Source organism: Streptopelia decaocto (genome assembly GCF_964273445.1).
Source record: "Streptopelia decaocto genome assembly, chromosome: 18".
NCBI classification, from domain to species: Eukaryota; Metazoa; Chordata; class Aves; order Columbiformes; family Columbidae; genus Streptopelia; species Streptopelia decaocto.
This window is the reverse complement of record NC_138673.1, coordinates 7,076,473-7,092,188: the sequence shown is the minus strand read 5'-3', so window position 1 is coordinate 7,092,188 and position 15,716 is coordinate 7,076,473. Positions and strand designations below refer to the sequence as shown.

Genomic DNA, 15,716 nt, shown 5'->3' with positions numbered 1-15,716 from the left:
TGCACCCCCTGCACCCGTTGCATCCATTGTACTCGCTGCACCCCCTGCACCCGCTGCACCTGCTGCACACTGAGATGGCAGCTGCAGTTCCCCCATCATCATCCCCACCAGTACTGTGGGCCGGGCTGTCCCATCCTCATCCTCCAGCAAGTGCAGCCAGCACTTAACAAATAATGAAGGAGCAGCGTTGCTCCCCAGGGAGCCGTGTGGCTGCGGGGAGGGTGAAGTTCTCCCCCAAAGCCGCCCTGTGCTGGCTTCAGCTGCGCTTGCCCCCATTTACCTCCCAGCTCTCACCATCCCCAACGCTTTGAAGGCATCTGCAAAGGGTTTGTTTGCTTTGTGTCAAAACCAACAGCCACCAAAGGCAGCCCCTCATTAGCAGTCCAGGTACATGCCTGGGGAAGCGTCAAGTGGATTAAAATTATTTGAATATCATAATATTAGAAACTCCAATTTGGCCTCAAAATGCCCATCTTCCAAGCCCTACCAGGGCTTTGGTGCTTTAAACATTGATGGAGCTACTGGCAGATCAAAGTTTTGGGTTTAACATTGGAAGTGCTTGGCGGGAGCACCAGCTGCCCCCCCCCCCGGCTCTGCAGGCCCCCCGGGATGAGAAGACCCACAGCATCGCTGCGTGCCCCACTCCCACCGCAGCCGTGGGGCTGGTGGTCACAGCCTGTGCCGCGGGGCTGGTCACTGCTCTTTCCTCTGTGCCGAACCATGCAGTGCATGGTTTGCCGTTCTCCATGGCAGAAGCGGTGCATGTCGGCAAAGCGGGGCCTGGGATTAAAAATACAAACCCACCCGGTGCCGGTTGCGTGGGCCGCGTTTGCAGCCGGGGCTGGCCGGGCTGCGGGGGAACGCTGCTGCGCACGGTGTCAGCGCGGAGAGGCGAAGCCATCTGGGCTTTCATGGAGACGGGGAGGGGGTTATTAAACAAAGAGCTGGTTTGTTTGGGGTTTTTTTATTATTTTTTATTTTTAACATACGCAAGAGCCGCCCGGCAGCCAGCGCAGAGCTGTACAGTGCTGGTGCCAACGCCATCTGCCTGCTGCAGGGCTGGCTGCCCCCCACCCATCCCAGGGGAGCGGCACCCTGAGCTGGGGGGCTGGAGGGGGAATTTCAGCCCCTCGACATACAGGCCCCCCGGCTTTGCACGGAGCCCAGCTGTAAGGGCTGCCCTGAGCCCAGGTTTCCCTGTTTGGGGGATGATGAGCCCAGCCCCAACTGAGGCTATTTAGGGATGGGGAGGAGCAGATGGGAGATTCCTGAGGCTGGGGGCTGCATGTGGTTTGGCATCCTGGAGGGTTCAGCACGGGTGACCGGCAATGGGGGGAAGCAGGATATGATGAGGTGAGCACCGAGGACTTTTCCCGAGGCTCACGGTGGCTTTCTCAGCCCGGGTGGGCGCCGGTATTTGGGGACGGAGTAGGTTCCCCCTCCCCCAGCCTTCACCTCCCAGCATTCGCAGGCGCCGCACTCGGAGAGTTACGGCGAAGAGCGCGAGGGGGGGCCGGCAGGGAGGAGCCCCCCCTTCCCAGCCTGCAGGATTGGCGGGCGCCGCTCTCAGAGCATTACGGTGGGGGGGTGGGGGTGGGGACGCACCCCCCCATGGCCCGGGATTGGCAGGCGCCGCACTCGGAGCATTACGGCACGGTGCGGGGGGGGAGGCGGTGAGCCCCCCCCGGCCCGGGATTGGCGGGCGCAGCGCTCGGAGCGTTACGGCGCGGCCGTGCCCGCAGCGGAGCTGTCCGCGGTGCTGACCGCCGCCGGCCATGGGCTCGCCGCCGCCCGCCCTGCTCCTGCCGCTCCTCGCCGCGCTGCTCCGTGCACCGGCCGACGGTAAGCACCGACCCCCCGGCAACCCCCCCGCGCCGTCCAGGTCACCCCCCTCCCCATTCACACCAACCTCCCCCGGTAACGGTGTCCCCAGCCCCGCTCTGTCGCCGCTAAACTTTGCCAACTTGCGCTCGCCCCCGGTGCGGCGGGGACGCTTCCCCCGGTGAAGCGAGAATTCCGCGCACCCCCGCCGCGTTATCCGTCCCCTGCACAGACCCCGGTGGCGCCGGGAGCCGGAGCCGCCGGGAGCGCGCAGAGCCGTTTGCAGCCGGGCTGGTGCAACGCCGCCCCCGGCGGGCTCCAGCGACAGCCCCTCTGTCGGTATTATTGGCGAGGGGGGGGCGGGCACCGCTGCACCGGGGGCTGGGCAGACACGGCACCGCCCGGCGAGACCCCCTCCCCCGGCTGCCGAGCCCTTTGAGCCACCCCGGCCGGCTGTGCCCAGCAGTGGGTTCTGAACCGGTCCCTCTTTGTGGTCCCCACTGGTGGGGCTTGGGGGTGTTGGGGACCAGGGCTTCTCCAATCCCCCACCTCAGTTGAGGTGACCCCTCTGGCTCTGGGGAAGGTGTAAGGGAGATGCAAGAATCACGGATGTTGGTCTTTCCCAAGGAGAGCAGACAACACCCAGCTCGGCTCCTTGGCTCTGCCACCCCTGGGGCACGGGCAGCCCCGCAGCCTCGACGCCTTGTGGCTCCACTGCCCTAAAAAATAGGATTGGGGACCCGCCGCAGCTTGGGGTGTCCTGGTCCAGTGTGGCCATGCTGGTGGTGGGCAGTGTGCACAGGGGGAGGAGTGGGTGGTGGTCTGGCCCTGCTGTCCCCAGCGGGGTGCAGGCAGGCAGCACGGCTCAGCTGAGCTGCAGGCAGCAGCCGTGCGGGGAGTTACATAAACTCCCCATCTGGCAGCCAAGCCCAGCCGGGGAAGGGCACCGTGGCCCTGCGCCTGCTGCTATTCCAGTCTCAGTCTGCCCCCCAGGGCTGTTGCCACAGCCCTCTTGCTTTGGAAGGTGTATGGGGGACCCTCTGCAGGGCAGCAAGTGGAGTAAATCCATGGCACTCCCATCTCCTGCCCCGCTGTGGGGCGGTGAAGATGGGGGGGGTGCTGTCTGTGTCCCTGTCTCTGCCCTGGGAACAGGGCCCTGGGCAGGGCAGGCTTCCCCTGAGGGAGGCTGGTGCTTACCGTGTCAGTTTAATGATTTCTAATGAGCAATTACCTCTAGTCAGTCCCCTAATTTCTGAATATCAATAAAGTTAATTAAACTCTGCATGTGTATTTCCCAGAGTGTTAGAGGTAGGGATGCCCTGGAAGGTGCTGAGCTCTTCTCAGGGCTGGGAGCTGTGGGGTCCTGTCCAGCCTGTGCCCCTCCATGTGCTCCCCCACCCTCTTACCACCTCACCATCACAGGTCTCCCAGCCCAGCACCCCGATTTCTGTGCAGCGTTGTCACTCTTGGTGTCACCATGGCCTTGACTTGGCATTGATGGGCTAGTGAGTGGTGGAGATTGGACATGGGGCTGAGGGACATGGGCTATCTCAGACCCCCAGGCCAGGGCGATTAGAGATGTCCCCCCGGGTGGTGGCAATGCAGTCTGATCCTGTCTCTCTCTGTCACCCTATGTGGTGACCTGCAGGCCTGTCCCAGTGTGAGGCAGCTCCATCCCCAGTGCCCATGGGGGCTTGCCCCAGCAGAAAGTGGGGTCTGGGCCCCCGGTGCTGGTGCAGCTGGGGGGCATGGTGTTGGGTGCAGTTCCATCCACCCTGGCCCACCATTCCTCCTTTCCCCCACTCTCCAAAGCTGTAGCAGGCCTGGCTTTTTGCAGGGTCATCTTCACCATGCTCAAGGGAGCTCCTTGTAATTTGGGGTCCTGGCAGCCTGGGGTAACGGGAAGCAGCGTACGTTGTGGTGGGGACACAGGGTCTGTCTGTGCCCCCATGAGTTGTGCTGTGTCGACAGGGATGATGCATCTGGGGGACATGATGTCCCTGGAGATGCGGGTGCTGGTCGGGGTCTTGGTGTGAGGAGGGGGACGGGGAAGGAAGCAGACGTCTGCTACAGTAATTAACAGCGTGTGTGCTCGTCCTCTGCGTGCCTCAGAGGAGTTCATCACCGCCACGCTGCTGTGCTGCCAGGCCAGGATTATCTGGATAATGCTCTTAAGCCGGAGGGCGGGAGGGCAGGACTGCCCCATGGGAACATAGGGTGTGGGCTGGGCCAGCTGCCTCCCGCGTCCCCTGGGACCCTCATCACTGCAGGGCTGGCTGCAGGTTAGTGCCAGTGTGGACAGATTTGGCACCCCAGGAAGGGCAAGGGGATCGTGGGGGGGACGGGGCGCAGAGGTGCCTGGGCAAGGGCACGGCAAGGGCACCCCCAGATCCAGTGTGGAGCAGTGGGGGACACCCCCTGTGCCACCGGTGGGACCCCCAGACTGGCACGAGCCTGGCCAGAGCTGTGTCACCTGGTTTGCAGCCCTGTGTCGGTGTGGGGACCGGGGCTGACCCCAGGCTGCCGAATCCCCCCCTGGGCCCAGGCAGCCCCTGGGGGAGCCTGATGAAGTTGTGTCTCCGCTGGCTCCGGCAGGAGAGGATAATTTCACCTCCAATCAATTCTTTAAATGCACACAATTGAAAGATTGCCTCTGAAAGCTGCCTATAACCAGGGAGGTAATGGATTCCTTCCAGTCGCAGGCAGCAGCTCCAGAGCAGCAGCATCCATCCCTTCCTCCGGCTGCAGGGGGACGGGGCCAGCTGGGCGACCGTCACCTCTCCCACCACGGGCATCCTTGAGCGGGTCAAGGGGCTGCCTGGACCCATTGGAGGCAGCTGGGGGTGTCTCCATCTGCCTGGTTCCCTGCTGTGTGCTTTGTGCTGAGACCTGGCACCGCTCACCGTGTCCTGCATCGGAGGGTCCCGTTGGCCAGGGTTGGGGACGTGCTCCATCCCTCGCCTGCGGGAGAGGCAGCAGGAGCCGGCCTGCATGCTCGCCATGCCAGCAGGGGTTATTACAGATATAATTTAAATGCAGTAACGAGCTGTGCTGAAGGGATCAAATATTAATCAGCTGCGAGAGCGCCACTGTGACCATGTGAAAAATGGAGAGAGGTGCTTGAAATGCCAGATCAGCCGGCGCGGAGCGATGCACAGGGGCTGTGCCCGGGCAGGGTGGGCTCCGGTGGGGGATGTGGCTGTAGCGTCAGCCTTTGCTGGCTTCCGGAACTGGATGGTTCATCCTACACGGAGAGCAGCGAGGAGGCAGGGTAGGGGGTCTGCTGCAGGGGGATGCTTGTGTTGAATTCCCAGGGGGCCCAAAAGAGGGCACTGGGGGCAGTTGTCTGTGGCAGGAGCAGCAGGTGATGCTCCACGCTTCCCGCCCGCTGTGAGGGAATAGCGTCTGTGGGGACGATAACATGGCTGAGCAGCCCAATGCAGAGCCGGGCGAGGTCTTGCTTGCCTCCCTCAACTGGATTTCAATTAATGTCGCCGGTGGTGGGCGGAGGGAAGAGGAGCCAGGAGGGCAGTGCAGCTCTGCTCTCCCCACCTGCATCCTGTGCCAAGCAGGCGCCCCCCAGCACCCAGGAATGCCCCATGGACTGAGTGTCTCCTCTGCTCCCCTGGTTATCCCAGGGCATAGAACAACACTGAGTCCTGGGGAGCTCTGAGTTGGCACAGAGCCCCGTGGGGGCTGGCACCTGTGCCATGGGTGGCACAGGGTGGCTGCTGCCTGGCGGTGGTGGCTCCATCACAGAGCCGGGGGAACTGATTCAATGCTGCTGGCATGGGGAGGGTGGACATGGCACTGCCTGGCTCTAGCGTTCAGATCCAAAATAACAGCAGACATGCCATTTCTCACCGCTGCCATTCAGAGAAATCGCTGTACAAACGTATTAGCTCCGCAGGGACAGCCGGGGAAGCAGGATGACACGGGCTGTGGATGGCAAGGAGGGGATGGGGGCACTGCCGGCCCCCACCAGCTGGGGAGGGAGGAGCTCCCTGCGGATGGGTACCCTCGTGTCCCCCGGGCTCTGCCCTGGCGCCCACCCAGTGCGGGTGACGCTGGGGGCTCGGTGTTCAGTATGGCAGCCGGCGCTCGGCCGCCACCGCCGCGATGCTCCAGGGAACCAGTTGCAGCGACATGTGACATGTGTCAGCGGGTAAATGACTGTTCAATTCAAGGAGAATCGCAAAACATACAAGGTCAAACGCTTCCCCGCCAGCGCCGCCATGAATATTAAAGTCGAGTTCCTCTGGCAGCCGCTGGAGCTGGTGGCCGTGATTGCCAGCAGTGGCACCGGGGCAGCCCCTTGGGTCCCGCCCTGTTTGGCTGTGGGTCTCTGGGCTCACTGGTCATGCTGGGGAGGAGGCCACAGGCTGGTAGGACATGGGCACCAGCATAGGTACCAGTTGGGTGCCTGCTGGTGCCAGTGGGGTGCCCAGCTTGCCATGCCAGGTGCTGTTGGTTTGGTTGCGTGGAGGCGGTGTTGGCTAGGCGGCACGGGGAGCAGGGCTGCACAGCCCTGCCTGCACCTGCCTGCGCCTGCCTGCACCCACCCGCCCCTGCCTGTGCCTGCCTGCGCCCACCCACCCCTGCCTGCACCCTCACACTGTCTGTGTGCACCTGCTCACCCACCCCTCCCTGCACCCTGGTGCTGCCTGTACTCTCACGCTGCCTACACCGGCCCACCCACCTTCATTCCCTGCCTGCTCCTGCCCACAGGGCACCCAGCCAGCGCGTGCCCCCCTCCCTGCCAGGGATCCCCCTCCCCAGGACGACAGGGCAGGGGATAGAGATGGGAATCTGGCATCAACCAGACACGTCCCCCTCCTGTGCCGGCTGGGGTGGCTTGAGGGGGTCTGGGGACAATGGGGGCCATGGGGGGGAGCGTGGCGCCGGCTGCCTGACAGCTCATTCATCACGGCTGCTGGACCCAGCCGCGGGGGCAAAGCCAGATTGGATTTTAAATTGGAAAATAAACCTGGAGCCCTGCGAGCCCAACCCCTGCCCTCCCCCTGCACTGGGCAAGAGACCAGGGACTCAGCTGCCCCCACCCCCTGCCTGCCCCCTTTTACAGATGGGGAAACCGAGGCACTGAGCACCATCACGCCATGGCGTTGTGACACTCCTGGGGCAGCCGAGGGCCATGCTCTGTCCCCTCCGTGGGGCCAGGTGCTGTGTTTTTGCTTTCTCGTCGGGCACCATCGATCCGTGTTCCCCGGGAGGCCACGTGTTGCCTTATTTATTTATTTGTGACAGCAGGCAGCATCGATTCCCGCTGGGGGGGCAGCCGCCCGCCACAGCCGGATTAGTCTCTGGCGTCTCCCCAGCTCCCAGCTGCTGTTAATAGACTCCCGCCCAGCAGAGCTGATGCAAGGGATTAGGGCCCAGGTCCGGCTGCAGCAGTGGGCACGTGCCACGCATGCAGAGGGTCCCCAGAGAGCATCTGGCTGGTGGGGACTTGGTGGTCCCTTTGTGCCTGCCCTGAGCCCTGGGGGGGTCCCTGCTGGGTGCCAGGGCCCAGAGGAGTGGGTGCTGGGTAGCAAGGTCCCATGTCACCAGCTCTTGGTCACCTTGGGGGCACGGGAGGGACACAGCTGTGGCACGGTCACTGGAGATAAACTGCTTAGAGACATCTGTGGAGGTGGAAGCTCTAATCATGTGGTGCTTGAGGGGTGTGGGTGGCAACATCTGGGCACCTGCTGCCTTCCCACGGTGCCCTGAGCATCCTGCATCCCCCAAGGGCCAAGAGCATTCCCAGGCCTGAGTATCCCCCAGTCCCAGGAGTATCCTGTGGTACCCAGAGCATCCCCTACAACCAGGAGCATCCTGTGGTACTCAGCCAGCCAAGGGTGCCACAGCACCTGGATGGCACCTGCTGTAGGAGCTTTACCATGGGATCCAGGCTCACCAGCAGCCCCAAAGGGGACCACTGTGCTCCCCAGCAGCCCAGGCAGCTCTGCCCCAGCCATTGCTACACAGGGTGGCCGTGGTGGCTTGTGAGCAGTGCAGGGCCCGGCTCCGAGCACTAATCTGCTATTTAAGCCTAAAAGAGATTTTGGCGCCCTTCAGTATAAACTCATTAACTTTTATGTTCTAATAAATGGATCCTATTAAAAAATAATTCTGGCCTTGCTGGGGGGCAAGTGAAGCTTTTGGAGCTGGAGTGGTTGGGTACTCATCGTGCCCAGGACATTGTCACTGTCCCGGGGCAGTGGGGACACAGAGTGGGTGGGGACACCTGCCAGCAACTAGTGGCTTCCCCGGTACTGCTCACCCAAGCTAATGTCTGTTAATAGTCCCTTAAAAGTGGCAGTCGCAGAGTAATTAATCTTCGCAGGGCCCTGCCCCGCTACAGATCAGTATAATTACCCGTTAATTGGCAGTATCGTGTCATCAGCGCCTGTGCACAGCAGCGAGATGTGCCCACGTGCTATCACAGCCCTGCAACGGGCCCATGGAGAGACATGGGTGCTGCCGTGGCATCCCCTGGCCGTGGCACGGTGGGGCTGGGGGGCTGCGTGCCCCCCGGGAGAGGGGATGGTGTGGGACTGATCCGGCAGGGATCAGCCCATGCTGCAGCATCAGTCCATGGTGCATCACTGGTCCAGAATGAAGCATTGGTCTCCAATGTAGCATCCTTCTATGATGCAGCATCAGTCCAAGGGTCCCCAGCACCCCATGTTATCTCCTCTCCCCAGGCTTCAACGGGGTGGCGAGGAAAGCCGGGGAGAGCGCTGAGGCCGAAGGGGAGCCCACGGCGCTGCCCACGCCGGCAGAGCGGGAAGCAGAGGCTCGTTTTGTCAGCACGGCGCCCACATTGAAGCTCCTCAACCACCACCCGCTGTTGGAGGACCTGCTGCACGAAGCCTTCCTGAAGAAGGACTACCTGGGCCAGGCACCGTTCCTGCCCGGCGACCCTGGTCCCCTCCTGCCTGCTGATGCTCTCCAGCCAGACCCTGGCCCCCCAGCCCCTGAGCCCCCCCCGCGCACCCCCGCCCTGCCCAGGGCCGCCTTCCCCACCGACCCGCTGACCACGCCAGCAGGACACCCAGGGCCATGGGGAGAGGCATGGGGGGTCGTGCCAGCTGCCAATCCCTCGTGGTCCCCCCTCGGGGTGCCAGAGTCGGTTCCTGTGTCCCCCAGCCAGGCACCTGCCACCCCTGGCACGTCCCTGGGATCCCACACTGGGGTCACTGTGGTCCCCGGGGATGAGGAGGGGACTACCACCACCTCCACCATTACCACCACCACTGTCACCACGCTGCAGGGACCAGGTGAGTGCCGGGGAGGGAGCTGGGGGGAGTTGGGATGAAGTGCGGCTGAGCTGGGGTCTCCTCTGTCACCAGCCCCCTGCAACCGGACACTGGCGGGTCCCGAGGGCTGGCTGGTGTCCCCAGAGCCGGCCGCTGTCCCCTATGATGTCAGCCTGGACTGCACCTACACCGTCTCTGTCTACCCTGGCTATGGCGTGGAGCTCAAGGTGAGTGGGGGGGCTGCGGGTGGGATGTGGTGACAAGTATCTGCAGGCAGGCATGGCCCGTCCCCTGCTCCATGCCGCAGCTGTGTGGCCATGCACAGTGCAGCAGACAGGCAGTGCTGTCCCTGTCCTTGTCCCTGTCCCTGTGTCCCTGAGGCAGGAGAGCCAGTTCAGGGCATGGACACGGGTGCATGAGCTGGTGGGAGCCCTGTGACCACTGGCGGCTGTGGCTGGCACCCGTCACCAAAGAAGCAATGCAGGATTTAATTACTGAAGCACTGATGGAGAATGTGTAATCAACACTGACAGGTGTAATGCCGTGGTGTGGAGCCAGGAAAACCCAGCACCCATCGACATTGGGGCGTTCAGCTTGGAGAAAAGGACACTGAGGGGAGACCTTCTTTCTCTCTGCAACTGCCTCAAAGGTGGTTGTAGCAAGTGGGGGTTGTTCTCTTCTCGCACATAACAAGCCATAGGATGGGAGGAAATGGCCTAAAGTTGTGCCGGGGAGGTTTAGTTTGGATATTGGGAAAAATTTCTTCATGGAAAGGGTTGTCGGGCATTGGAACAGGCTGCCCAGGGCAGTGGTGGAGTCACCATCACTGAAGGGGTTGAACAGACATGGAGATGAGGTTCTCAGGGACATGGATTAGTGTTGGACTTGGTGACCTCGAGGGTCTCTTCCAGCCACAACGATTCTGTGATGTGCCAGGAGCAGAGGCTGGCGGCAGCTCCCGCGGTGCCACGGCCACGTGCAGCTCCCATCGGTGACACGTGGCCGTGTGTCCCCGCCACTTGAGCTGCTGCGGGGCAGCACCGAGATTTGCTGAACACCGGTGGTGAGCCGGAGGCAGCAGCTCCGCCATCAGCCCCTGCTCCTCCTCCAGCTCACACAGCAGTGCTTGCTCATCACCGCACAGCACCGCTTAATTAACATCATTAATAGCGAATTGCTCCGGAGGGCTGGAGCACACGCCTGGCTGTCAGCACAGGCCGTGGTGCTCTGGTGGAGCTGCTCTTTGCACCGCAGGATGATTTATGGTGCTCTTACTGGTGTTCGAACGGCGCTGCCCTGCACAGACAAGCCCCAGCGCGCTGTCAAGCTGCCCGCGGAGCGGCTCGGAACCGGGTGCTGGGGTGATGCCAGGACAGTGACACCTGGCTGTCCCCGGCAGGTCCACAACATCAGCCTGGCCGAGGGGGAGACGCTGACGGTGGAGAGCATGGGGGGGCTGGAGCCCACCCTCCTGGCCAACGAGTCCTTCCTGCTGCGGGGCCAGGTCATCCGCAGCCCCGCCAACCTCCTCACCCTCCGCTTCCAGAGCCCCCGGCCCCCCAGCCCCGGCTCCTACTGCTTCCACTACCAAGGTATGGGGCAGCTCCACTGCCGGCACTGCCCTGCACCCCGCGAGGGGCTCCGGTGCTAATTCGTAGCCTGGCAATGCATGGTGGAGTTTATCTGTGCCGCTGGTGGGTTAAGCAGGCATCTACCGGGCAAAGAACGCAACGCTAATGGAGATCTAATTGGTGTGAGCAATTACGGGCTCATTTAGCATCATTACCGGCAGCCGTAGGCAGCGTGTCACCCAACCCTGCAGCACCCAGGCGCTCCAGGGGGCTGGGTGAGGGGTGGGCTGGTGTCCCCAAGGGGTCTGTCCCCCGCAAAACTAACAGCCGCCACCTGCCCCCAGCCTACCTGCTGAGCTGCCCCTTCCCGGCACGGCCGGCATTTGGGGAGGTGTCGGTCAGCAGCCTGCACCCCGGCGGGGACGCCCGGTTCCGCTGCGCCGCTGGCTACCAGCTGCAAGGTGCCCACCGGCTCGTCTGCCGCAACGCCACCCGTCCCTTCTGGAGCGCCCGCGAGCCCCTCTGCCTCGGTAAGTGCCGGCCCTGGGGGACGTGGTAAAGCCAGCAGAGCCGGCCGCTGATGGCCCCTCTCCCACAGCGATGTGTGGCGGGGTGGTCCGAAACGCCACGGTGGGACGCATCATCTCGCCCGGCTTCCCCGGGAACTACAGCAACAACCTGACGTGCCACTGGCTGCTGGAGGCGCCCGCTGGCCACCGCCTGCACCTCCACTTCGAGAAGGTCTCGTTGGCTGAGGACGACGACAGGTTTGATCGTGGGGCAGGGGGGATGCAGGGAGTGGGGGCAATGTTGGGGAGCCCTGCACCAAGCATAGGCCACGTTCAAGGGTGGGTGTCAGTGGCCATGCCCATGGATGGGTGCTGTTGGCCATGCTCAAGGATAGGTGCTGTTGGCCATGCTCAAGGAAGATACCATTGTCCAGGCCCAAGGATGGGTGCTGTTGGCCATGGCCAGGGCTGGGCACTACTGTCCATGCCCAGGGATTCTATTGGCCATGGCCGGCACGGCACTCTGCTCCTGCCCTGCCTGGCAGGCTCATCATCCGCAACGGCAACAACGTGGAGGCACCGCCGGTGTACGACTCCTACGAGGTGGAATACCTGCCCATCGAGGGGCTGCTCAGCACCGGGCGCCACTTCTTTGTGGAGCTCACCACTGACAGCAGCGGGGCCGCCGCGGGCATGGCACTGCGCTACGAGGGTACGGGGCCAGGGCATAGGGGGCACCTGAGCATCCCTGCACCCCCCTGGCCCCCACAGACCTTCACCCCTGTTCCCACAGCCTTCGAGCAGGGACATTGCTACGAGCCCTTCGTCAAGTATGGGAATTTCACGGCCAGCGACCCCCGGTACCCCGTGGGCACCACAGTGGAGTTCACGTGCGACCCCGGCTACACGCTGGAGCAGGGCTCCACCATCATTGAATGCGTCGACCCCAACGACCCGCAGTGGAATGAGACTGAGCCAGCATGCCGCGGTGGGCACCGGGGACAGGGAGACGGGGTGCTGGAGATGGAGGTTCACTGGGTGCTGGAGCTGGGGGTTGCTGTGGGTGCTGGAGCTGGGGATGGGCTGCAATGGATGCTGGAGCCACTGTGTCATGATGTGTGCTGGAGTCAGAGCCAACAGGGATGGTGGGTGCTGGAGCTGGGGGGCTGCAGTGGGTGCTGGACACGGGGTGGTGGGTGCCGGTGGGTGCCACGGCTGCTCTCCCCGCGGCGGTGCCGAGCCCGGTGTGTGCCCACAGCGGTGTGCAGCGGGGAGCTGACGGACACGGCCGGCGTCGTGCTGTCACCCAACTGGCCGGAGGCGTACGGCAAGGGCCAGGACTGCATCTGGGGGCTGCATGTGGACGAGGACAAGCGCGTCATGCTGGATGTCCGCGTGTGAGTGCGGGGACAACCGGGGATGGGTGGACAGGGGCTTCATGCACCCCCCGCCTCATGGCCCCCCCACCCCAGGCTGCGACTGGGCACGGGGGACGTGCTGACTTTCTACGATGGGGACGACCTGACGGCGCGTATCCTGGGCCAGTACACGGGTGCCCGTGGCCGGTTCAAGCTCTACGCCTCCAGTGCCGATGTCACCGTCCAGTTCCAGTCCGACCCCGGCGCCGGTGCCTTTGCCTATCGTCAAGGCTTTGTCATCCACTTCTCTGGTGAGCCCCATAGTGGGATGGTGTCCCTGCTGTCCCCAGTGTCCCCACCACCCCGCTCACCCCGCTGTCCCCACAGAGGTCCCCCGTAATGACACCTGCCCTGAGCTGCCAGACATCGCCAATGGCTGGAAGACGTCCTCACAGCCAGAGTTGCTCCATGGCACCGTGGTCACCTACCATTGCTACCCTGGTTTCCAGCTGTCTGGCACCGACCTCCTGATGTGCCACTGGGACCTGACATGGAGTGGTGACCTGCCCTCCTGCGAGAGGGGTGAGCGGCACCCACCAGTGTCCCCCGTGTCCTATGGCACATCTCCGGTGGCCACTGTTACCCCTGGTCCCTCCTGCCCGCAGTGACCTCCTGCCGGGACCCTGGAGATGCCGAGCACAGCCGCAGGGTGGTCTCCAGCCCTAAATTCCCAGTGGGATCCACTGTGCAGTACATCTGCGACAAGGGCTACATCCTGGCGGGCACCGGGACGCTCACCTGCCACGATCGCATCGCGGGGGGACCCAAGTGGAGCGACCGTCTCCCCAAGTGCATCCGTGAGTTGGGTACCCCCTCCCTGGGCATGTCCCTGGAACCAGCAACATGTGCTGATGCCACTGTGTCCCTGCACCACAGCGGAGACGTATGAGCCTTGCCACAACCCCGGTGTGCCGGCGGGCGGGCGGCAGAGCCCCGAGCGGCGGTTGTACCCAGCGGGAGCCACCTTACGCTTCTCCTGCACCGCCGGCCGGGCGCTGCTGGGCGAGGGCAGCCTGCACTGCCTGCCCGGGCATCCCTCGCGCTGGAGCGGGTCACCCCCCATCTGCAAGGCGGGTGAGTGGACCCCCCACCACCCCAGCAACCCCCTGGCACCCCGCCTCTTGCCACTGATGCCAGCTTCTTTTTTTCCCACCTCCTCCAGCCTCCTACGATGAGTTTTACAGCAACCGCAACCTGGATGGTAAGGGTGATGCTTTGTCAGGGCTGCCTGGGGTGTCAGGGTATGGATGGGCACCCCGGGGTGCAGCTGATGTGGGGTGCCCCCTCGGTGAACCCTTGCTTTCCCGGGCAGCCGTGGCCAAAGCCGTGCCCTCCGGGACGGCACTGGAGGGCACCAATGTCGCCATCGCCGTCTTCCTGCCCGTGCTGGTGGTGGCCCTGCTCATCGGGGGCATTTATCTCTACTTCTCCAAGTGAGTGGCCGGGTGGTCCCTGTCCCCCTACGGGGTCCCCCCAGCCCCCCAGCCACCCCAGCTGCCCTCTCCCTGCAGGCTCCAGGGGAAGCCAGCCCTGCAGCTGCCCCTCACTGGCTCCCACCCCTACGACCACATCACCGTGGAGTCGGCTTTTGACAACCCCACCTATGAGACAGGAGTAAGTAACTGGCCCCTGTGCTTCCCTGGATGGGGCCGGGGACCCCAGGGACCCTTCATCGTATGGGCCATGTGTGCCAGGGGATGTGTGTGGGGTGGGACAGGCATGGATGGGGACATGTGCTCCAGGAACCATGCATGGGATAGGACATCCATCCAGGGACCCTGCACCGGATGGGACATGATCCAGGGACCACACATGGGCTGGGACATCAATGCAGGGACCGTGCAGAGGATGGGACACCTACCCAGGGATCGGTTACATGATGGACATCAATCCAGGGACCACACGTGGGATGGGACATCCACACAGGGCTCATGCAAAGGATGTGACATCCATCCAGGGACCACTCGTGAGATGGGACAGTCATCCAGGGACCACGCACAGGGCAGGACATGCATGCTGGGGACCACACACCAGCTGGGACATCTATACCAGGGACCATGCATTAGACAGGACAACCATGCAGGGACCACACACAGGATGGGACATGCACCCCCAGGGCCATTCATGATCTAGCATGTCCCCTCAAAGCCCTGTGATGTGGGAGACGCTTCATCCCTGTCCCGGGCGCCCCGCTGCACCGCCGGGTGTCCAACCCCTCGCAGTCTGTTTTCTTTGCAGGAGACGAGGGAATATGAGGTGTCCATCTAGGCGCGGGCAGCGCGGAGCTGGGCGCTGCAACCACCCCTCCTGGGCCCCCCCGTGCCCACCGGCCCCCCGCATGGGCCGGGCGCACCTCTCCCGAGGAGACACAGGCCAAGCGCTCGGTGGGACAGACCAGGGCACTGGCCACCCCCCTGTCACCCCCAGCCCACCCAGATCCCCGCGGGGTCTGCCCGAGCCCCATTGTCACCCAATCCCCACCCCACGCTTCGGGATGCTGAGCCAGTGGGGCCCCCATCCAGCCCCCTGGCCCCCACAGGGGCACAGCAGCCCCCCAGCCCCCCCGTGATGGAGGAGGGACCTGGGCAGGGGGAGTGAGGCTGTGGGGACTCCCCAGGTAAGGACAGGGCTCCCCGGGGCTCCAACACGGAGGGGGCAGCAGGATGCCCTGCAGAACCCCGGGGAGGGACCAGGGGGCTGGGGTGGCCATGGGGGTGCACCCCCCCACCCCTCGCCCACCCCCCGCACAGGGCCTGGCCCCCCCTGCACCCCCGTCTCTCTCAGCACCGCCACGCAGGGTCGTGTCCCCCCACCGTGCCCCGAGCATGCTGCGTCCCCTCGGTCCCCACGCTTGCTTCACCCTCCCCGGGGCGTCCCCTCCGCCATGGGCGTGACCCCCCCCGCACGATCCCCCCAGCAGGGCCGGGTCCGGGCTGACAGCCCGGGGGGACGGGGGCACAGGGGGGCACCGGGCGTGGCTGTGCCCCCCGCCGCGTCCCGCCCGGGCTGGTGGCCTTGGCCCCGGCCCCAGCCGTGCCACCCCCGGTCTGGAGAGGGTGCCCCCCCCCATCTTTTGGTTGTTTCATTAATAAAACTGGTGTTTTAGAAGAAGCGGTGGCGTCTTCCTCAGCCGGG

General features: G+C 64.0%; 1 protein-coding gene across 1 annotated transcript; it reads left to right on the top strand.

The window, feature by feature from the left end:
- Window positions 1-1,775: 1,775 nt before the first annotated feature.
- SEZ6 (seizure related 6 homolog) lies at window positions 1,776-14,849 on the top strand (the record flags this gene model as incomplete). Its single annotated transcript, XM_082068631.1, has 17 exons — window positions 1,776-1,842; window positions 8,529-9,104; window positions 9,177-9,310; window positions 10,483-10,675; window positions 10,999-11,184; window positions 11,253-11,421; window positions 11,709-11,875; window positions 11,957-12,151; window positions 12,422-12,560; window positions 12,636-12,832; window positions 12,909-13,103; window positions 13,187-13,378; window positions 13,458-13,655; window positions 13,744-13,782; window positions 13,894-14,014; window positions 14,093-14,195; window positions 14,820-14,849. 17 exons carry the CDS (start codon window positions 1,776-1,778, stop codon window positions 14,847-14,849), a joined length of 2,901 nt encoding a protein of 966 aa, XP_081924757.1.
- Window positions 14,850-15,716: the final 867 nt, after the last annotated feature.